This window comes from Catharus ustulatus, chromosome 1, assembly GCF_009819885.2.
Source record: "Catharus ustulatus isolate bCatUst1 chromosome 1, bCatUst1.pri.v2, whole genome shotgun sequence".
Taxonomy (NCBI): domain Eukaryota; kingdom Metazoa; phylum Chordata; class Aves; order Passeriformes; family Turdidae; genus Catharus; species Catharus ustulatus.
The window spans coordinates 128,024,295-128,042,100 of record NC_046221.1 but is presented as its reverse complement, the minus strand read 5'-3'; the positions used below and the strand labels follow the sequence as shown (position 1 = coordinate 128,042,100).

Sequence of the window (17,806 nt, the reverse complement as noted above, 5' to 3'; positions counted from 1 at the left end):
ATCCATGTGAATTTACAGTCATTGTGCTTGGAAGACTTACACCTTTTTACCAGGTTATTTCCTACAAAACTTACCCATTTATTCAAGACAACTACTATTTTTTGTTGTATTTAAAGGGAAAAAAGTTTTCTCCAAGAATGACAGCAAGTCAGGCAGGATTTTATTGACAATTTTAGGGACATCTCTGATTTGCACAGCTGCAGGCTACCTGATAATTGAGAGTTGTTACTTGGCTCTCAGAAACTTGCAAGTCTCCTGCTACTGAAAATCAACTTGACATCGAATGGCTGTGTTATGTAGGAGAGGACTTCTATGTCTGCAAACCTTGATTTATACATGACTAGCCAAAGGAAAGAAAATATGTTGGGAATGTGAAATGGAGGGAGAGATAAAAGAGAACAGGATGATAGCAAGAATTGATCTTCAGAGAGAGCCTCATGTAAGAATCAAAGCACCTGGACTTCATTGCATTCTGGTTTATAGGTTTTCTTAATTACCTAACTTTTGAGGGAAGGTAGGCAGTACCACAGTTGATGGCAGTGACCCAAGGTAGATCTACAAGAAGTGGTTTTATAGTTTCCATTCATTTTAGAAATTATCCTGTAGACTACAGACCATGTAGTTCATATTATCCTATTTTTGACCTTAAAGGAAGTCAAGATGGTGGTAGCATTCTGCAAAAAAATAAACATAAAAATCGTTCTCATATGAGTTTCCATAAGGAAATATGGAAATGGATCCTATTTGTTCACAGAGCATACTGCAGGAGGTAGTAGTTGCTGCAGCAAGAGTGTTTCCAAATTGACTCATGAGTATGCAGAATTAGGAAAACAAATGCAAATCTAGCACAAGCTATCCAACTACCTGGCTCCTGGCCAGAATTCTATCTAAACTAACTTTCTTCTGTTCTGACCATCGTTGTCTCTCTGTATTTCAAGCCCTTTATTGAAGCACTGATGAAGTTTTGCTCTTCTTGTCTCCAGAAACAGCCAAGTGCCTGGTTTTTGTTTCAATTTCTGAAAGCAAAGAAGGTAAACAGAGAATAACTGGCTACTGGTAATGTGTGGGTCCTCAGGTGTGGTGTGGATGTCACCTTGGTAACATTTCAAACTTGTCTGCTTAGCATCTTGCAAATAATAGTTTGAAATCCTCCCACATATCCCTGCATGTAACTTGGTCTGTGGAAAAAATGTGAGTTATATTTTGATAGCCAATTTTAGAATTTAGGGGATTTATGTATGAGAAAGTTTAAACCTATCAGGATCTCTCAAAATACTGCAGCCAGCACTAAACACACCGGACTGCATTCTCTGCCAAAATCTTTCTCAGTAAATCCTAATGTGACTTGATAACTTAGCTACAGACCTTGACTTGGAATAGAGCCAAAACTTTGAAAGACTGGAAGTTTCAGTTGGCAAAAATGTGAAGGTGCAGTGGTGAATTCATAGCAGACTGGGGTTTAGTTTTAATTATAGTAAGGGAATTGAGCTCTCACGAAAAAACCCTTAAAAAGAGAAGCAACAAGAAAAGATGAAGAAGGAGAAAGGAGACAAGCTAGACTGTGACTGAAGTTGAGGCTTTCAGACAAGGTTTATTTGGCTATCTTCTCCTTCAGTCTCATTCAAAACTGAAAGCACAACAAAGCAGGGTAATTTTTGGAAGTGAAATGGTTGTTTCTTGTTTTAATTAAAGAAGGGTGGTTCTTTATGCATACTGCCCTATTTCTAGGTTAGTGCACAGCATCAGTGTCTGTACCAGCATCAGGTTTCTTAGCCAATTCAGGCAGCTGATTTTCTATTCACAGTTTCACAGTGATCCTGTTCTCCCTTCATTAACGCAGCGTTTGGGGCTTTCACACGTGGTTTGTAAACAGAGAACCATTAATGTTTGCTTCACTCTTCACTTCAGTGACAACCTTCATCCCGAAAAAGAGTGTTCCTGAGAACATATTTCCATTCATGCTATTGCAGAAAGTTATTTGAAATCCCAGCAATTTTGTCTTTCCAAACGAACCAAGTTCCTCTCTCATGTCGTCAGTAGTTCAGGTTGATACCCAAGACACAGGCTCCTTCACTAATGCTCCATGCCATGCTCATCCTCCGGCTATGCTATTAGCAAAACACACCCTCTCACCTCCCTCCTTCTTTTTAGGCCATGTGATGAAAACAGTTTTTTCATGTTTCTTTTGACTGTGAATTATAAAATGAATTAAAGCTCTTCTCTCTGGAAACACAGTATTTGCCTGTTACATAGGTATATGGCAGACAAGTTGTTTCTGCAAAAACTATGTCAGCTGTAGTTTGCATTATTTTGTAGGGTTTTGCGTTGTGTTAATTTCTGAATAATTAATTTATAATTTTTTATCACATTTTTATTATTTTTTGAGGACAAGGACATTGTATTAAGTGTTTAAACTCACTGTAGTTAAGCAACTCTTCTATGTTGACAAAAAAATACCCATCTTATTTGTAGAATAGAGGAAGTGAATAAGGTAGCCAGGTAGTTTTCAATATAAGTGTGATTTTTTTAAAATAGAAGGTCCCATCTTCTGCTTTCAGCCTTCCTATCAGACAAACAGGTCTCTTTGCACCTCGCAGTGCCAGCCATTGTAAACATAGTTGCTCACTTTGCATGTACTGCACAGGGACTCTGTGTGTGTAAATACATAACTGAGTTAAGACTTAACAGATGGAGGGTGAGCAATAAGCGTCTTACTGCACTGATTATTCTCTATGCTATGATGGCAGCTGATCTTCTCTTTTGTGAAACCAAACATCACATCCAGAGGTCGGACAGAGCTGGGTTTCCCTTGCTTGGCTGAGTGAAATGTATGGCTTGACATTCCAGTTCTCATGAATCACTGAAACAGGAGCTCTGAATTCAGAGGATATCTAAATAGCAGGGGGAAAAAAAGCTGTACAAACCTCTTTGGCTCAGACTTTGCATTTAGCAGAGATTGTATATATTCTCTTTGGAAACTGTATCAAATATTTTTTTTTCAATATTACTTGTACTTTGCTGCTTTTTCTAGATGTCAAGTGTCAGCCTTACTGTAGCCAGGCACATGAAATACTGCCACATTAATACTGTCACAGTACCAATGTGTCAATGTAACCTGTGACAATGCCTTTATTCTGCTTGTTGTTGCCTATTTATGGTGCAGGAAGGGTTTATTTCATAGTCTAAACCCTAGGACTGTATTTTAATGAAGATTTAAGGCTGTGACACAGCTGCTATTCAAACTGTGTGAGAGAGGCATGTTGGAATAGCTCAAGATTTACTGCTGAACTGTCAGTCTTTAAGCTACCAAGTGTCTTTACCCTTTGGTGCAGTAGCTACGGTGGAAACTGCACCCACTGCTGTGAGGCAGACACGGCGATTAATGAACCCGAGGCGCGCTAATCAAACATATGTTTTCTTGGCACAATGATTGTGTTATATATCACATCCCAATGTACAGGCCTTTATCTTTCCTTAATGATCTAGCAAGGGGGCTTTTTAAAATGTGGGTGTTTTTCATGCGCTCCTTAGATTTGTTCCACAGGGGGTGGCCGTTAAAAACATCTGACGGGCATGCAGTTAGCCAGCGCCCTGCTGAGATTAGTAAAATACTATATTTAGTAATCGCACTACATCAAGGAACTCCAGCATTGCAGGAAACAGTTTGATTCAATGCTTTTTTTCTGATTTTTAATTTTTTTTTTAATTGTATGTCTTATTATTTCATCTGGGATAATTTTTTTTCCAACTTGGACTTGGTTTTTGTGTCTATTTTTCAACTTTTTAAAAAAGATTTGTTTAGATGATGGGTTTTTTTTTCCCCAGTTTTTTTTCTTCTACTGTTTCCTTGTTCTACTCTCTCACACACACACACAAAAAAAAGGAACTGTAAAACAGGTAGTAAGAATGAAAAGTGCTATTTGGAATCTCTCTCATACTGCTCTGTGTCTGAAGAAACTGATCTAATATTCGTTAGGAAACCTCTATGGATAATACATAATACAGGGATTCATACTTTTAAGTACTAGAATACTATATGGTGAAAGCTCCTAAAACTGACTTTGAGAAAATGGTTGAAAGGAACAAATACATTAAATTTATTTTTGTGCCAGAAGTATTTCTTCAACAATAAATAAGCATGACACACACTTGGAGTTCAAACAGGTTTGTTTCATTTTTTCTTTGATAGCTGACATGACTAACTGTAGATGAACAACATAAAGTGGAAGATAAAAGACCCATATGGAAAAGACAGCTTTTCACCAGGAAGCTAAAGGAAGTAAACTGTTTCATGAGACTCTTGTCCAAATCAAAACTACTATTTTAACATCTGATTTCTGAGCCCATTCTGGTTTTCTTGTTGCTGTAAATCCAAAGCAGCCTATGTAAAATCTTGGAAACTATTCTGTAAACTCAGGGCTAAATCCAGTGCTCTCTCTTTAAGGGGCAGATTTAAAGGAATACCATCCTTTGTTCTAGCAAAATAGTCCAGGCTTGTCAATCCAGAAGATTTGTGCATTGCTGAACATAATGGCATTTTATTACCTAGTTTATTTCTGTCTAGCATTCTAAGACTCCTGCTGATGCTTTGACTCAGAGTAGTTTTCAGTTTGGAAACTTGAACTCCAGTGTCACAGATGACTTCTTTCTTTTGGTAATTTGTATTTTTTTTTGTAACTATTAAATGTTCAAGAAAGAAAATGTTTATCCTGACAGAAGTTGTGTTTCAAACTGTGAATATCTAAGCAGCAGTGTGTGAAAAGAGTAACCTTTATTTTTGCTCCCCTCAGACTCTTGTTAGTTCACTAATTTCTAAGAGTAGTTTGGGATATTATAGTCAAGCTTAATGATTAAGTAGTAGCACAACAGGTCTCTCACCCTCCTCAGCTGTGATTCAGTAAACTACAGCCCTTGTCCATGCAAAAGGATCGATGTTCGAATTCAGACATGCATGCTAAAGGCCAGCAGACTATGCTGTTCTTGAAGTTAAGAGCATTGTAGTTACAGAATATTTTCTGAAGTTTAGCTATGGCCATTATCTGAAATTTCATATTGATCCAGTTTTTTAAAGCAGCTTATTTCAAGGTAAATCCTGAAGTATTTTTGCAGTTTCCATCAAAACACTTGCAAGTAGGGAGGGGTATTATAGTAAAGGTAGATCTTTCTATAAATGTGAGAGAAATGAGAAATTTCCTGCTTGTGAAGCAGCATTATGATAGATGTACCCTAAAATGTAATTTCCTATACAGTTTTATGCAGTGTAGTTTACTTTCTCCTGTATAAAATAACATATAAAGTTAAGAATTCTGGCTATACCATTCCCCATTCAGTTGTAACATTGTAAACATTAATCTTATAACTTTCTTTATGTGTAGCTATAAATGCTTATCAATTTGCATCAATACTGAAGATATTTGCATCTCTTCAGTAATTTAAAATACTAACAACAAGGGCTAAATTTCAGCATAAGTTGTCAAGTGGTTTCAGACCTTCACATAAATTTCTGTGTACACACTCCCATGTGTGGGGTGGGACCCATCCATACATACTCATACCATGCTGCTTGTTCCTGACTGAAGCGATCTGTAAAATGAATATGCACTTGTATGTCATGTGAATATGGAACATGTACTTACACACTTACATGTGTAAGTAAATCTGTGGCATTGTGAAAAAGAATTATTTCTAGAATTTATTTCTGTATTTTGATGCCCAGGATGTCCTTTGTGTTTTACTCACAGAGGTTTTGTGCCCTGCCCTCACAGCACAGTGGAGTGCTGTGTTTGGGATTCTTGAGCTGGCTGCACATGATTTATCTCAGGTGTGTGTAGTTACCCAGGAGAAAAGCTGGCAGTGCTGTGTGCTTTTCCCAATAAATGAGCAGTCTCATTTAGAATTATTGCCAGGATCTTGTTGTGGTGACACCACTTTGTGCTGTGTAGACAAACCTTGGAGGAGAATTACATGTAAATCACTCATAATAGTCTGAGGCTGGAGTCTTGCATTTTACTCAAAAACTTGCACAACTCTTGCTAGAGACATCTATATGCTGGCCATTGTTTTCTAACCAGATCCTAATTATTTTCTATCAAATCTCTGCTTATATGTTATCTAAATAAACCATTCTGAATTTTAATGAGTGAAATTTCATTGCTGTTTAATCCTTAAATGCACTGAGCTAATCTGTGAGTGTCCCTTAATTATAAAAAGTGAAGCTGGGAAGTTAGGTCCTGGCCGTAGAGAGTAATTATTTTCATAACTCTTTCATTTTTACCTCCATGGAAAGAGAAAATGGCCAGTTGTGGTTAGGTCAGAGGCCTTAATGATGGACTATATTCCAGCACCGCCAGTCAGTCCAGTCCAGCTTGGATGAGTCGTTTAAAGTCTGCCCTCAAAGTGTCCTTACCTGCCTAACAGAGGTATGGTGAGACAGGCTGTAGTTAAGCACTCCTGACTCTTTAAGGCACAGAGGAACTTAGAAAAGTGTTATTTTTGTCATCATGAATCTCAATAATGGCCTAGTAATCACCATCAGAGCATTTGGCTAGCCTTCAATCATCACTTCTTGATCACAGATACTAACTCAAGTATTTTCTGTGCTCTGCCGTAAAGGATATATTCTTGAAAGAGTTTTATAGACATTCAGATTCTTCCCACACTTGGTAATAACATGGACATATAAACTGAAATATTTGCAACATGCTGCTGGCCAAAACCCAAGAAGTGTCTGCTGCTATTTGAGCTATTTGATAATTATTTGACTACTATTATTTCTTTCTGAGTGCCTATTTTGGACTTTCTGCTCTAATAGGTAAATAACAAAGTCCCAAATTTTGGCTCATAGATCAAACTTGAAGGGGAAAGGAATAATGTAGTTTGAGAATGCAGCAACTGGACTGATAAATAACAAAACAGGATTACTGGGAAATTGCACATACGCATGCCATATGTAGAAGTCTGAATGTTTCTTCTGGCTGCACAAGTCTGCTATTGCAGATAGTGTCATGAAATACTAATAGTTTTTTCTCTGGTTATCTCCTTTCAGCTTGTTAGTCATTCTTTATTCCAGTGGACACTATTGTATTGTGTACTCATATTATTCTGACTAAAACTAAGCCTGCAAACATGCTGCACAGTTTAGAAAGTGTCATTTTCCATTTCTACATGTGTGCTTTCCTGGGTCACCAGATTTTGCTCCTTTTGGGATGTCATATTTGTAGCATAGAACCATCCTCTTGATCTTTGCTGCCCCATTTCTCACATCTCATTCCCACAACACATACTCAGCAGAAAATCTGCTTTGCAACTAGTTGTGGAAGCTTGATAAGCCTTTGTCATAACAGTAGTCCCTGACATTTAAAGGACTTCAGTTTATATTTGTCAGCCAAATTTCATACCTTCATACCTCTTTCAATTAATCAAAGTTAAACCGTTGTATATGTGAAGGGGCCTCTTGTGGTTTCTAAGTAAGTAGTATGGCTTTTCTGGCAGAGAGCCACAAGCAATTTAGTAGGCACATACTGTGGGGGTTGAGAGGAAGAGAGACAGGAATAATCCAGATAGCTTTAAGAAGAGCTGAATGAAATCAGTATTTCTATACACAGTACAAGACTTCTGCATTCTGTATCTTACTTTTGGCCACGGCAAAACTGTTTTGGTGTGTTGTCAGTAAAGTAATTCTGAAACATAGCACTGACTTGGTTTTCCTCTTACTCAACCAGTTTTGCACTGTCTTTACTTCAGTTGAAGTATTCCCAATTTGCACCTGTGGCAGAGAAGAGTTAGGCACAGGGGATTTAATACATGGTTTACAATTGTCATATCATCACTAAACTGTTTCCACAGCAGTAAACCTAATGTAGTTCCTAGTTGTCTTCAGAAATAGCAGGATTTAATTTGTGGCCTAAAAGTCAGGATGAGGGGCTTTACCATGTACTTTTTGCCTGAGAGCTACACAGCTGTAAATAGATACTAACATAAAAGGTCTGTCTCCAGCAGAGCTGATCTCTCTTTCCAATTCTGACAGGGGTCACATAGTCAATGTAAATTACCACCATAAACCAAATTCCACCTCTCCTGTAGAACAAAGTGCTTGATCTGCCTGTCTAGAAGTCAGGAGCTATGCAGAGAACTGTAATATTTCAACAATTCAGCATGAGTGGCAACCTGTTCTTAATAATGAAACGCTAGCAACATTTAATTTCTTTTTGCTTCATCATGTTAAAATCCATTCTTTCTTTAGGGGATTTAAAAATCATCTGAAGGGAATCTTAAGACAAAGAAAATAATTCAAGTAGAAACACTATCTTCCTCTGTATTTCATTCAAGCTCAGGTTCAACATGGATATCTTGACGTCCATAGGGAATGAGTTACACTTAGAAAAGGATAGGCTAGACATCGCAAGAAGAATGTGATTTCTCATTGTATCTGTCATTTTGGTTTAATTGAAATATGTACCATAATACTAATGTCAAAAGAGTTAGGTGGATTTTACTAGAAATGAAATTACAAAAGAAAAATTTTAACTATCACTGGCAAGCTTTTGGAGGTTGTAATTATTTACTTGGATATTTATAACTAAGCTACAGTATACTGTTAAAAATGACACGTAGATTGGAAACTTTAACTTGAAGCTAGATTCTTATATAGATACAACATCTTAAATTCAGTCTGAAAGATGTCAGAATCAGAAGAACTCAGCACTTCAAAAATCATGCAACAGGCATATCATGGAAAATTGGGCCCCAGTTCAGCATGTGACTATCTAGACTATTTTGCACACTCCTTTTTTGATATTAAAGACGAATTCAATGTAAATGTCTGGAATTCTTCTTACAAGCTTGTTGAAAAGGGGCAGTATTTTAGCATGACTCCCTTTGTGCAAACCTGGTGTTTAGCAGATTACGTATGTTATTCTGTTATAGGTACACTACAGTGATAGACAAAATGGCAAAGAGTGTATGACCTGTTTGACACTGTCTCCTGTGCAGATGACTTTCCAAGGTATCGGAAGCTCCATTGAAGCCAGCCATGACCAGGTATCATACCTTCACCCCACACTCTTGTAATTTTATTAATATCTGGTAAGGCCAGAATGTCAGCCTTAGTAAATTTAAAATTTCTACACATCTTGTGCTTTTCGTATGGCATGCTCTTGTCATAGGGATTTGCCTCTCTTGCCCTACTGAAATCCTGATTAGATCTAAAGAGTGAAATGGAGACAAAATTTGCTTTTTACAAATTTTTAAGACATATTAGGAAAACTTGAAGAGCTTGCTTTGGTTTTAAAGTCAGATGTAAGGTTTCTGCAAAGGTTTTGTTTGCTTTTATGTGTGTATCAGGTCTTGTCTATCCTATTTTTGTTAGAAGATTATGAATAGTTGGAAAAGCAAAGAGATGAAGCCATCGTCTCTAGCCATCATCTGTCACAAGAAACTGGCATTTGAGAGGGGAAAAGTGTTTCTAATCAGACTGTGTAAAACTCCCATTTTGTTTGGCTGTTGCTAAAACATTTAATTCAAGCTTGTGGCAAAAAGCCAGAAGAAAAGAGAAGGCTCAATGTTCATCATTTACCACCCTGTTGCTTCAGATGGGAAGTGAGGGGGACTTCCATTCTTGTTGTCTTGTCCTCCAACACTCTTATGTATAAAAGCAAGACAAGACTTTGATACTCTGAAAGTATTAAAAGCAAAAAGGAAACAAGTAGAAGAAAACATTAAACCAAACCTTGCACTTTTTGTATCTTCAGTAGACTACAAAAACCTACTGTGTTTACTTTCCTTTGCAGGTCATCTTTAAATGATACTGTGTTCACATTTGCTGTACATTTTTTCAGAGTCTGTGCAAGATTCTCTAAGAAAAAAAGGGAAAACTGCCTTTAGAATTAGCAGAATTAGTTACTTTTGGGGAAAAGTTTCAGACACTCTTAGCTGTGTTTTTGTTTGGTGGGTTTTTTATTGAAAGTTCCTAAGTTAGTTGTTAACATAAACTAAGCCCATTAGTTATTTACATGGTAACATGAGGATACTTCCTGCCCTTAAGTGTTTGGTGTTTTACAGTAATGGAGAGCTGTGGTAAGTCAGACCATACTTTGACATTTAATTCTCATTTCATCCAGCAACTTGTTTATGCTGCTCTAAAGCTGCTCCATTTTTCTTTCAGTAAAGATAGGCTTTTAAAATATAGTTACAACACAAGTATGATATTTAGACATTTCAATGAATTTAAGGTGGTCCCTGTCAATTTGGTAACAACTACATTCTGGGCTACCAGCCAGCTTGGCCTTTGTCTTAGCGTTTATTTAGGCTAGAGTATGATATGTAAACAGAAAAAGGACTCTGTAAGCAAAAAGCACATTTAAGCCATCTGAATAATTATATATTTAAGACCTCTAAATGAAAATGTTGTATTGAGCCTAGAAAGTCAAGCTCCCAAAAATTAGGAAATTCCAGATTATGCGCAGCATTAGTTTCTTCCCAAATGTACCCATTCAGTGCTCCAAACAGGATGTTCTTCTGAGGAGAAGAAGAATTTACACAAAATCAAATAGATAAAGATTGTATCATACCACCTTCACAAATAGGTAGAATTAAATTTATTCGGGTCATTATGTAGCTGGAATTCCCTCATCTTGTTTCAATTTGAAGTTTAAAAAATGTTCATAATTGGTTTTAGTTACGTAATTTTCCACAGGGTTCTTAAAATGGAAAGAAAAATGTTTTGTTATTATGTGATGGGGTGGTTGTTACTGAACCCACATCACTGTGCAAAGATTTCATCTGAGCCAAGAGCAAAAGAAAATAATAATCTGAAAGCCAAATGCCTGCCAGTGGCTCACAGAATAGACACAATCACTGGATACAATGCACAGATGAGGGATGCTATTGATGGATTGTGTTTGATAAGGGAGTAGCAGGACTAGATTAAAGCATCATTTTCCATCACCTGAATAAATAGAGAAAAATAATCATTAGCAGGTCAAGTGTTTGTCAGGCATTGGAATTAATAAATTAAGGACAAAATTAGGACTATTAATAGAAAAACTAAAAGAAAAATTCTCTCTTCTCTGTTGTTCCTGTGTGCTTGGTATGTTTTTCCTTGTTTCCTACAATTTTACTCACAGTAGGTTGATGTGATGATTATTATTCTTTTGAAAACAGGAGACAGAAATGCTGCACCTTTGTCAAACTGAGCTTCATTTTGAAGTGTCAAATTGAATAAGTGCAAGATAACTGTATGCCATAAAACTTGAATTTTATAAATTCTTCCTTAACTTCTGTAATCTCTTACATTTAAATCATGTCTGTAGTATTTTATGGCTGTTAGGATGGGCTGATCACCTGCAAGCCTGTGATTTCAGTGGAGGGATGGTGATTTCTGCCTCAGTCGTGAGGCCTGGCATAGTTTGGCGTCAGGAACTGTCAACTTCTGCTTATGAAGATAATTTTTCTCATATTTGTTTTAAAATATTGATTCTATAATTTCTCGAGGTTTTTTATGGAATACTTTAGGAATGAGACTGGAATATTTTGGGGGGAAAGGGGTGAAAAATATTATGTGAGAGTATCTAGTAAAAAAAGCTGCATACCGATTTGTCACTACATTGTGGCAGAAGAACCACAGTACTGTGGTACGTGGCAACTGATTTAAAAGAAAAAAAAAAAAAGAAATAGAAATTAAAAGGGAAAAAAAAAAAAGAAAACTATGGCATCTCCAGCACTATAGAATACCTTTTAGATTGGACTTGTCTTTTGTAATACGTCTCCCTACTTATATCCAGTGGGAGATTTGTTACCCAGCAGATACCAAAGTGGTTACAATCCTGCATAAGTACATTATCTGGCTGTTTCAAATATGTCAAGACTTGACACTGCAGTTTTTCAAGTCTCTTGCTCTTTTCCTGTACTCTGTAGGGAGTTTTCATTCTTTAGATTGGTTTAACTTGTGATTTTAATGAGTTCGAATATTTTCCCCACATACTTCATCTGAGCAATTTCAGATTAATATAAACATTTCATACTGGTACACTAATTAGTGTGTATTTCTAATGTCTGATTGACAAGGCATATCTCATTTGGTCATGAAGCAGCATTGTGGAAGCAATTGCTGATCTTTCATTTTCTTTTTACAAAAAGAAAAAATGGGAAACATTCCTAAAGCACCACTGCAGTCTATCTTGCCGCATATTTTGCTGGGTTTTGCATTCAGGTATGCCAGTCTCTTTTATAAAAAATTAATGGGGGTCATAATTTTTTTTGTCCTGAATTATTTCTTTCTATTTTTTGTTTCCCATTATCCGACTATAACTCGAAAATTCTCTTTTCCTAACAGCAACTATTCTATGGAAGTTTTTTTTCAGCAAAATTTAGTTACAAGTAGCTATTAGTTAAAATGGTCACCACTTTCTATTATTTTCTCAATAAAAGCTGAGTTTTTCCTTAATGGTAGTAAAACCTGGTATTTTTACATTGCTATGGGACTGTAGACAACCTATTCTCAGGGCTTATGATGGACTTCAGGCATATGTTGTAAAGCTGGGGAATGAATTGAAAGTGGATGATTCAAAGTAACAGAAAGGAAGTCCAGATACTTTTTTATTTGTGTCACTGAGAAAATTCAAGATATGAAAAGTAGGAGACAGAAGAGGGAAAAATTCATAGATAGGAGGCTATATAAGCAAAAATAGTTGGAATGAAGCAAAAAAAAGATAAGAAAGTGCAGGGAAATGGGACAGTGAATGTCTGAAGGCCACAGAAGTGGAATAAAAAGAGAAAGTTAGAGTTAAGCAGAAGAGGTGATCAAAAACCCCACCAAAAAAAAGACATATTCTGCACTGCTGCATCTCAAAGTACTGAAATGTAGATTTCTTGTTACTGCTGCAAATAAATATCTTCCAGTTTTAGTGAACTGTGACACATGAAGAGTTTATTGAATTCTTGAGTGCAAACACACTAAGAACTGTGAGTTAGAAGATGTAATTAAAGGAAATGGAAATTCATGTTTTCCCTGGAGGACTCTAGTCAATACCTTAAAGTTGTTATAGGTGTACTGCACTCAACAAATATCACTGGATACACTATAATGGTAGCTGGGTTAAATTTTATGCCCTATGTCAAACAAGACAGCCTGTGACATAGTTTCAATCTAAGAGTGACATACTTCTGCTGTGCCTTAAACAAGCCAATGTCAAACTCAGCTTCCGTGCTTACATGTGTATTTTAGAAACTTGCAATGTTACCATCTTTAGTGGCTTTATAATAATTGTTTTTCTGGATGTTACAGTTCTGAGTGACTGAGTACTTAGGGGTACCACACTCCTGTGGTTCTCATAGCTGTGAATAGAATAAACATCTTGGGTGTATTCTTAAGGCTTTCTGAACAGCAGACAAAATGAATGTATGAACATTCGTTTTAAATAAAATTATTTAAAAGTCAGTGCTAGTGATGAGAAAGAACAGCATGGGCCCCTTCTGTGATTTTGAATGCTTACCATGGAGTACTCTGCCTGTACAAGTGAATTTTTAACTCCAAGTAACTTAATGTTCATTGAGGGGTGACCAGTTCTCTACTTGAATTTCAGGAGGCAGATCAAAGAGCAGTGCATTTTCTGAAAGTCTCATTGCTTTAATACTTTTTACTGATTTTGGAGGTTGTAACCATATGCATGTTTTTTGGAGCTGGCAATACTGTCCATTTGTTTATTACTGAGTTCAGCTGTTTACTTCACCTAATTGTGCTGTTAAAATTATATCAATGAACATTTTATGCCTGTGTTTTTATTCCTTGCCTTCTTAATGGTATCCATTATATTTATGTTGTACATTGGACTGCAGTTTTAGAGTTCTTCTGCACTTTGCAATGCACAGAATAGTATACATTTACTTTGCAGGAAGATCCCAATCGTCCGATGTTACATTTAATCTATCGCTAATAACACTTTTATTTTCAAGTCTAAAAATAGTTGGAAATGGAATAAGCTGGGGCAGAAATTGTAGAAGTGGAAGAGCTACTGATAAGATAGACTTGATCATAGAGCCCAACGGGGAAGGATGCACTAAAAGGAAGATGCCACACTCAGCAGTTTCAGAAGTCACTGATGGAAAGCTTGGCAGACAGCAGTGGTGAGCAAACTGAGATGTGATCTGTACCAAACCATCATTGCTGGCTTGCAAACAAGCATTTCTGGGCAGGGTTAGCAGAGACTGGGGATGCCCAAATGTGAGCAGCTCTTGATGGCATTTGAATACAGGAAGGGCAGGAATAGTCCTCAAGGAACAAGAGATGGGTGACAGGCTCAAGGGAAGGTGCTTGGAGCATTTAAAGTTTGGAAAGAACTTTACCCTGTAACAGCAAATGCATCACACCTGTAAAGCTCCACATCTCTGTTATGGTCTGAGAATTGCATATAGAGCATGCTCAGGAGGCAGCATCCAGAGAATTTACAAAAGCCAAAATAACTAAAGGTGTAGTCGGTGAACATGTGGAGGGTAAGAATTAGTCCAGTGCTGTAACCAGAAAAGATAAATGGTGTTGTGGTTTTTGTTAAGATACCTTTCCAGGTCAGAAAACCTGATGATTTATTGGACACTATATTGATTCCTTTTTTTTTTTTTTTTTTACTGTCAAGATTTCCTTTAAAAGATACATGTATCCTTTTTTGACTTTTTTTTTTTCTTAGGTGATGTTACATGCTTCACTTGTCAGCTCATTGTAAATGCAGTTATCATTTCTTCAGGGTGGCTTCTTCAATAAAATGATACAACTTTAGTTTTAATAAGTAGAAATTTTCTAACCATTTTCCCAAAGTTTGGCAATTCCATTGCAGCCCCTTCAGCATCAGGACTTTTATCTGATCTTATGAAAATATCTTGCACAACTAGGTCTCCTTCTCCTTCAAGGTGGGGTCTTCTCTGGCTGCTGGCCTCTTCTTGATGACTCTGTAAGCTTCAGGGGTGGGTGAAGCATGACCACAGCTGAGTGCCCAATGGTCAAAAATAGCCAGTTCATGTAGGACAGAAATTTAAACTACTTTTGATATATAGCACCACATTTCACTCTTCTGTCTCTTAGGTTGATGCTGCAGTAAGGAGTCATTCCATCAGGTTTTAGTTAGGCTCACTGGATTGTTGTCTGCTATTTGATATTTTTCCTCATCTGCTGTGCTTCCCACGACTGTGTGTGGAAGTATTGGTGCATTCTCTCCGTATTCTTCATCTTCTGTTTTGGATTATGTCAGTCTGGATGTACGTGACAGAACATTTGCTTTTCCCTGGCAACTGCTAAAGTTTTCCTTGATGAGCCCAAGATCAAATGCTTGTATTTGTTCAGGAAGTGTAATCTTTAATTTTCAAAAAGTGGGTTACTAATTAACTGCTGAATGGGAAAAAATGCAAACCAAGGCATGCCTATCTCCTTGCTAGGCTCTTTCAGTCCTCTCATTCAGGGCTTCCTGAGTGGATTCCCAATGTGACTGCCTCTTGCTGAAGATGCATAATAGGATTTTTCAGTGCTCTGTGTATGCATGTTTGTTTACACAGCAATTTCAGCAGGGTATGAAGTGCCACTGTTGCAGTCTCTGCCTATCTTACATGCTTTGGCATGTTACTCGTAACTAATGACAAAGAAAGACCTTGTATGTTTTTGGGACTGTCTTCCTCTATTGGAAAAAGAGAAAAAAAGGTGAAATACTCTCCTGACTCCTATTGGTGAGGTTTCACAAGAGTGACGAGGTTCACGGGATCCCACAATGGTTGAGGTGGGAAGGGAGCCCTGGAAGTCTCCTGGTCCAAGGCTCCTGCTCAAGCAAGGTCACCTAGAGCAGGCTGCCCAGGCTGTGTCGTGGCAGCTTTTTAGTATCTTCCAGGCGAGACACTCTACCTTGATTGTTCTTTCCTGTTTGCTTCATCTCCAGTCATGGCTGCTTCCTAAACTGCTGAGCTAGGTGCAAACAAGCTTTTAGCCAGTGCAGGGAGTCAAACTGATCCACTGGAGCTTAGATAAATACCAGTGCTGAAACAAGGGAGGCATCAGGACTTCCCACCCAAGAGGAGAGGAGAGGGAGCCATCCCTTTCCACAGCAGCAATCTATTGGCTCAGCTTACCAACCTTGTAAAATGTCATTTAAAGGGGGTGAGGCAAAAAATTAACTGTACAGAGAAGTTAATTTCCTGTAGAAATGTTTTTCTTTAGTACCCTTAAAGCTGTTCACTGTGCAGTAGCATGACCTGACACAGATAGGAGATCAGGAATGGCACATGGAGGGAGGGAGGAAGAACAGGGCTGTAGCAGCCCTGACCTGCAGAGGTTTGGCTGTTTTGGAACTGCACCATTTGTAGTTACTTGCATTAAAATACCTTAGCAAGCTTTCAGTGCAGTGTAACATGTGGAAGTGGAAAGAAAAGCATGAACAACATACAATGAGCCAACCTTCCATGGACTACAGGCCAGCTGTTCGCTATCCTAAGTTTGCAATCTGTTTCTGGTTTGGTTGTTTTGCTGTTACTTTAGGCTCAGTTGGACAATGGTGGAATGTAAAAATCTTGAATTTTCTTGCTGCTGTGGCTGTTAGGAAGGGGAAGAAGCTTGAAAGCGAAAGGTATTGGAGAAGTTTGGAAAAGCTAAAAATGTCAGTTTACTGCCTTGTCACGCTTCAGCAGGAGATTCAGCCCACTTGTATTATCAAGAAATCTAACAGATTTTTCCCTGTCAGGGAAAAACATGGGGAAGAAAACAGAGGTAGGTTCTTCTCCTACTCAACAGCTAAAAATTGATAGGCATACACCTACTGGATGAAAGTTAGTAACAGAGATAGAGACAAAAATCCAGTGGAAGGAGACCCACCCCCAAGTAGCTTGTCTTGCAGTTGGGATTGACAAAGATGTAGATTTTTTATTTTAACCCCAACAGGCAGCATTTTAATTTTAATAGTTTTGTCCATTTTAATTTCTAGGGCTGGTAAAACCTTACAAAGTTATGAATTAAAACACTCAGTCAAAGCCCAGCTTTGGTAGGCACTTCCATTTTAGACAAAGAAATTAGCAATATACACTGCACTTTGTTGCCCACCCAGTGCTATCTAGAGTTGTTCTCTGGCATTTTCCACACACTGCTCAAAGTAATGCTGTGTCTGTTTGTTGATTTGTGTTTAATCACTTGTCATTCAGTGACATTGCTTAACACTCTAATTATTGGCATTTCAAATTGCATTTCCTTAACCATTCTACAAGACAAAATAATGATTTGCACATGTGACATCTGAAGAACTGTGCTTTTGCCAAAATTCTGTTTGCCACCTAATTTTTCCACTTCTCTTGAAATAATATTCCACGGCTGACATTATGCATGCATCTAGCACAAACTATGAAATTTCATAGTTTTTGCTTTGCACAATCATCATACAATGCCTTGATCTACACAGTGCAAGCAGAAACTAAATTTGACATCCTACATCCCTTCATTTCAAGGATTTATTTCAAGAAACCAGAATCTCATAATAAATACTCTGACAATAGACTTAAGGGGAAATAAATGAGATCAAGAATCATAAGTAATTAGCAGTTACTAACAGGTAATTTTGTAAGTATGAGCACAAGAAAGTTGTGGAGCAATGTTGAGGAGCACTATGATTAAACTCAGTTCCTAAACATCTGTGCTTTCTTCCTTGGAGGTTTTTTAAAATAACCCATCAAGAAAGAGCTGAAGGCTTACCTTGGCTTGATGACTAATGGTTTACCTATAGCTCATTTAACATAAAATCCAAGTCCCTCTGTCTGCTTCCAAACTCATTATCTGTACAGGTTTTTTTTG

At 37.4% G+C, this 17,806-nt stretch overlaps 1 protein-coding gene across 4 annotated transcripts in view; it reads left to right on the top strand.

Annotated features, from left to right (window-relative positions):
- Nucleotides 1-17,806, top strand: part of STAU2 (staufen double-stranded RNA binding protein 2) — a 173,601-nt gene that overhangs the window by 103,352 nt on the left and 52,443 nt on the right. For 3 of the 4 annotated variants that reach the window (XM_033074587.2, XM_033074596.2, XM_033074613.1), the window contains one exon: nucleotides 8,926-9,039. The exons of the other annotated variant lie outside the window; for it this stretch is intronic. In XM_033074587.2, coding sequence (XP_032930478.1) covers nucleotides 8,926-9,039 — 114 coding nt within the window. The remainder of the gene's footprint in view (nucleotides 1-8,925; nucleotides 9,040-17,806) is intronic. 4 annotated transcript variants of the gene reach the window in all.